At 33.7% G+C, this 4,805-nt stretch overlaps 1 protein-coding gene across 1 annotated transcript; it reads left to right on the forward strand.

Moving 5' to 3' along the window:
• The first annotated feature begins 297 nt into the window (after positions 1-297).
• LOC107613475 (peptidyl-prolyl cis-trans isomerase G) lies at positions 298-2,824 on the forward strand. The gene is made up of 3 exons (XM_016315483.3): positions 298-581; positions 847-1,037; positions 2,427-2,824. Exons 2-3 carry the CDS (start codon positions 879-881, stop codon positions 2,592-2,594), a joined length of 327 nt encoding a protein of 108 aa, XP_016170969.1. The 5' UTR covers positions 298-581; positions 847-878; the 3' UTR covers positions 2,595-2,824.
• Positions 2,825-4,805: the final 1,981 nt, after the last annotated feature.

Genomic DNA, 4,805 nt, shown 5'->3' on the forward strand with positions numbered 1-4,805 from the left:
TATGTTTTTAGAAAATTAAAAATAGTATTTATATATTAAAATTAATTACTAAAATTAATTATTAATATATTTGATATATAAAAAATATTTTAATTTAGTTTTAATATATATTTTATATTAATGATTTATTTTAGTGATTAATTTACATGTTCATACAATATTCTTGTTATAGAATTGACCTTTACCTTTACTTTACTCTCTTGGGGTATTGCCCTGGAGGGTGCGCAGCTAATCACAATAAGCCTTCGTCTCCCAAAGTTACCACTGTAAATTGGTCAGCAGCTATACGGAAAGAAGAAGAAAAAGAAGCAGCTCAAACTTCTTGCTCCTTGTTGTTCCTTACTTACGTTTCTCATCTTCCCAATCCCTAAAACCCTAAATTACTACCCAGAATCCCCTTTCCGTTTTCCTCAATCACCTCTAACTGTTTCCATTCCCATTTCCGATATTCCCACAAAACTCGCCTTCTCTCTGCTTCCTTTAATTCTTTTTAGCGCTTTTACAAACCTCTCCCTCACAGGACACAGCACGTAGGTTGCAGATCCATAATGAATTTCGGGTTTTCTCGCTCACATCAATCTGTAAGTTCTTTTCACGCTGATCTCGATTTCTTCCCCTTTAATACCACTTGAGTTTCTCAATACAACCCTAATTTCAACGACCTTTATCTGATTTCGCTCATTGACTTCCTTTGACTTGTCCATTTTCAATTTGGGATTTTTAGCTACTTATATTGTACATAAGCATAACTATGTAAGAATTCCCAAATTTCCCATTCTAATTTCAGGAAGAAGCAACTGAAGTAATTACTATTGTTTTGGTGTTTCTTTATTTAATGTTAAGCAGGTGTTTAGCGTGTAATTAGCTAATTGGGAATCATGTCGAGGCCCATGTTGCTTGTTTTTCTGCTGCTTATACTCATAATCACTTCGCAGTTCGAGTGGAAGCAACAGCTAGTGGCCGATGTTGACTCAAATACCGCTCTATCTCAAAAGCAGCATCAGATTACAAAGGGTGAAGAAACTGTAAAGGAGAAGGTGTTGTTTTGGTTTATCCCCATTCTCCACGTTGTTTGGTTTTTGTGCATCTCTGTTTTATAATTTGTAGTATTTTAGCTATGATCCAGTATCTCTTTGGTGTGTTGTTGTTCTAAGTCTGTTAGGTTGCACTTTGATTCAAGATGCGTGTTATCAACTTATCTTACAACAGAGAGAGGGGGGCGGGGATAAGACTAGATTGTAGTTGTTTTTTTTTTGTTGATGATGATGATTGTAGGTCTTGCAATTATCAAACAGATAGATAGTTACGAGTTTCTACACTTGCTTTTCCTAGTTACCATTGTTCCTTAGCGGGCTGAGTGCATGTGCTCATATGTTACCCTCGATCCGTTTAATTCTTCCTTATATGAGTTTTACAAAGTCTGTGCTCCATCTTCATTACCTTGTTTAAAGAGAAGAAAAATGACGCGTAGCAAGTAGTGTTAGTAGGTTAAGTATATTAGTTAATTGTAACAAGGGAATACAAGTCCTATACTGTTTAGGATAGTGAACTTTGTGTTATGTATTAGTCTCACATTGCGTAAAAAACATTCATGCTGCTAAGTTAGGACATAGGAAACTCGATAGGCCGTGCACCAAAAGTTTATGAATTTGTTGACAAGAAGATAACTTTTGCCGTTCTGGCAAGACTGGCCGCACTGGTGGAAGCTATATTTTGCTTAGGTTACCATAGATAGCAAGGTTTTTTTGTGGGGTCGGGGTTAATGTCTTTGGTTTGAATCTCATGATTGTTGGTTATTGCTTCCTTAAACAATGAAATTAATGGGAAAGGGGGAGGTAATTTATTATGAATAACCATTTTTTAGCTCGTTAGCTTAACAAATTGCTTTATATATGTAAGATAAGAAATTGTGTTGTTGCCCCTTCGGTCTTCTTTGCTTATAGCTGATAAAATCTATTCACATAAGCTTAGAAGATATTCTTCTAGTTGTATAATATATTGCTTTGATTGGCATCTCTCTGCATATTGGATATTGTTTTGAGTGAACATATGGACTTGTAGAAGACCATAGTAAACCACTAGGTTTCTTTTTTTCCGAAAGCATAGTAAACCATTAGTTAGCTGTTTGAATGTTGATTAGTTATGTGATATGTTTGGGAACCATTAATGACGTTGCTTAGTGGTACATACATTTTGTCTCTCACCAACAATGACATAGTCTGAGTTTATGGTGGCTATACTAGTTCCTTTAAAGTTTAAACTAATCATAGTAGCACTGTTAAATGTTTACCTAATCGCATACCTTCTAGCTTTTCTTCTCCATGTTTTATTCTATGTAACTCTAATATTTACTCATAAAATTATCTGGTGTAGCCATTCTATCTATTATTTACAAAGTTTTCTTTTAATGGTTGTTGCTTCTGCAGATCATTTTAGTACAAGAAAAGAATATTCGAAGACTGAACGAGCTTGTGCGGCATCTCCAGGAACAACTGCAGCAGTGTAGAGGAAGCAATGGAACTACAAATGGCACTGCAAGCCCTCTAGCAGAGCGGATTCTGGAGTTCGAGCGACAACAGATTTTAGAGGATTAAACAAAATGTGGCAAGTATATTCATGGTGTTCGTCTTTCTGCCCCATTTGTAAAGTTGTATCTTATAATTCGTTGCAAGGGAATGTTGTAAAAGATTTGCTCCCTGTATGATTTGCGATTTTGAACTCCATCTCAATGCGATTTCCACATAATCTCATTCAGTGGAAGGTGCAAATTGTTTGAATCATGTGTTAACCGATGAATAACAAAATATGGCTTGGATTACTATGATGATATGATTCCAAGTTCCAACTATTGTCGGCCAAGTAGCTGGAAGCAGGAGATTAAGAAAGCATAAATGTATGATGCGAGTAAAAAGTAGCTATTATTATTTAAACATTTATTATTATTATGGAAAAGTCTCGGGGCCAGCAACTTTGTTAAATTCTGGTCAGCATGTAACCAGCAAAGAAAAGTGAGCCATTGGATGAAATTTTAGACCTATTTCATACCATTAAAACCATTATTGATGGCTATAAATCACAAAGTTGCTGATCCCCTAACATTCTTCTATTATTATTATTATTATTATTATTATTATTATTATTATTATTATTATTATTATTCGGTTAAACTTATGTATTTAAATAACTATTCAACTTGTGAATTTAAAAGTAGTTAATTTTATTAATAGGATAATATATGATTAAACGTCTCTTTAAACTATTTTTACACCGACCATACATGAAAATAAAATTTCTTCCTAAGGGCAAATGCAAAATCGTTTCAGGCTAAACAGGGCATCTGTGAATTGTGACTCTCATTTTTAATGGGATCAATAAAGAAGATTTTTATTTATTATTATTTTGTCTTAAGGTGAAAATTTATATGATTAAATTATTTTTTAATAATTTTTTATGGTCAATTTTATATGAAGATAATTATATATAAATTTTTATTAATAAGATTAATATTTTTTATTTTTTATTTATTATATTCTAAATATTTTATAACCATTCAATTCTATTCTTACTGTTAGGTAAAAAGGCATTAATAAAAGTGGTGATATATAAAATATATGTCACATAATAAATTCTAATGATATAACAATTGTGAATAATTAAAGAGGATTTATTTATTTTGGTCTTCAAAAAATTTTATATCAAACACTCTAGTCTTTCATTAAAATTAAAGGTAATGTTAGGTAACCAATAATTTTTTTGAACAATATAAACAATTACCAATTAAATTAAAATACACTATACCTCCAAATTATACACCTAAATCTTAATATTAGAATAATTATCTGCACACCTAGTGAAATGAACATTCGATATATTCATTGTTCACATTGTTTAGTATTTTTATTGTCTACCTATACTTTTTCTAAAATTAATTATTCAATTAGTGCCTAATAATTAATTTCGTTAGTCACTTAGTTCTTTTGTTCCGTCAATTCTAACGGAGGACAAAATAGTCCCTGACAACTCTAACATAGGACAAAATGGTCTCTGAGGCCCTTTGTTCAGAAACGACACTGTTCTCTCCCAAATTTCATCATATTTCGCATAACCCTAATAGTCTAACACTGCAACTTCAAGTTACACAATGCACACTCTGCAACTTCAATATTCACAAGAAGAAAAATTCTCAACTTGTTCTCAACCAATTCATACTAAGAAAACTAATGACTATGTCTCTCAAGTAATTGTCTTCTTCGATGGATCCCATTAATTTAGACAGCAAATCCGATTTGTTAAGACTCGACGTTGTCATCGCCATCTCCCTCATTCTTTGTCCTATCATCTCCATGGTCACATTGGTCACCACTCTGATCGCTTCCTTCAGCTTCTTTTCCAAACCAATGTTCAGTAATCGCTTCAGTTTTCATATGAGCGACGACAACGACATTGCGCACTATACTGATAGCTTGGATGCAAGGTCGAAGCTGTCTGCCAGCTTGGACTCCGGAAGAGAATGAATGAAGCACTCGGGGTTCATTCCAAATGAAAATGTGCATATAATGTCGAAGGAGAATCTTTTCATGATGTCCTAATATCCAGCAATCTATATTACTTGCCGGAGAAGACGTGCCCTTGGGATAGTTGTGGAACTTGGTCTATCTGAGAATGTGATGGACGTTGTCGGGATTGAAAGTGATGCTGTTATCGAGGACGTGGAGTCGTGGAGGTAGATGTTTCTGGTGGGTGAAGTGTGGAGGAGGTGGGACCAGTTACAAAGATTTGAGAAGTGTGTGATTTATGACATGTTG

The sequence above is a fragment of the Arachis ipaensis genome, chromosome B8 (assembly GCF_059453495.1).
Source record: "Arachis ipaensis isolate K30076 ecotype BB chromosome B8, ASM5945349v1, whole genome shotgun sequence".
NCBI classification, from domain to species: Eukaryota; Viridiplantae; Streptophyta; class Magnoliopsida; order Fabales; family Fabaceae; genus Arachis; species Arachis ipaensis.

What these genes read in the sequence shown, in the direction of transcription:
- LOC107613475 (XM_016315483.3), top strand. Translation starts at nt 879, where the DNA reads ATGTCGAGGCCCATGTTGCTTGTTTTTCTGCTGCTTATACTCATAATC. An exon ending in AAGAAACTGTAAAGGAGAAG is followed by an intron (nt 1,038 to 2,426) that starts GTGTTGTTTTGG and finishes TTGCTTCTGCAG; the next exon opens with ATCATTTTAGTACAAGAAAA.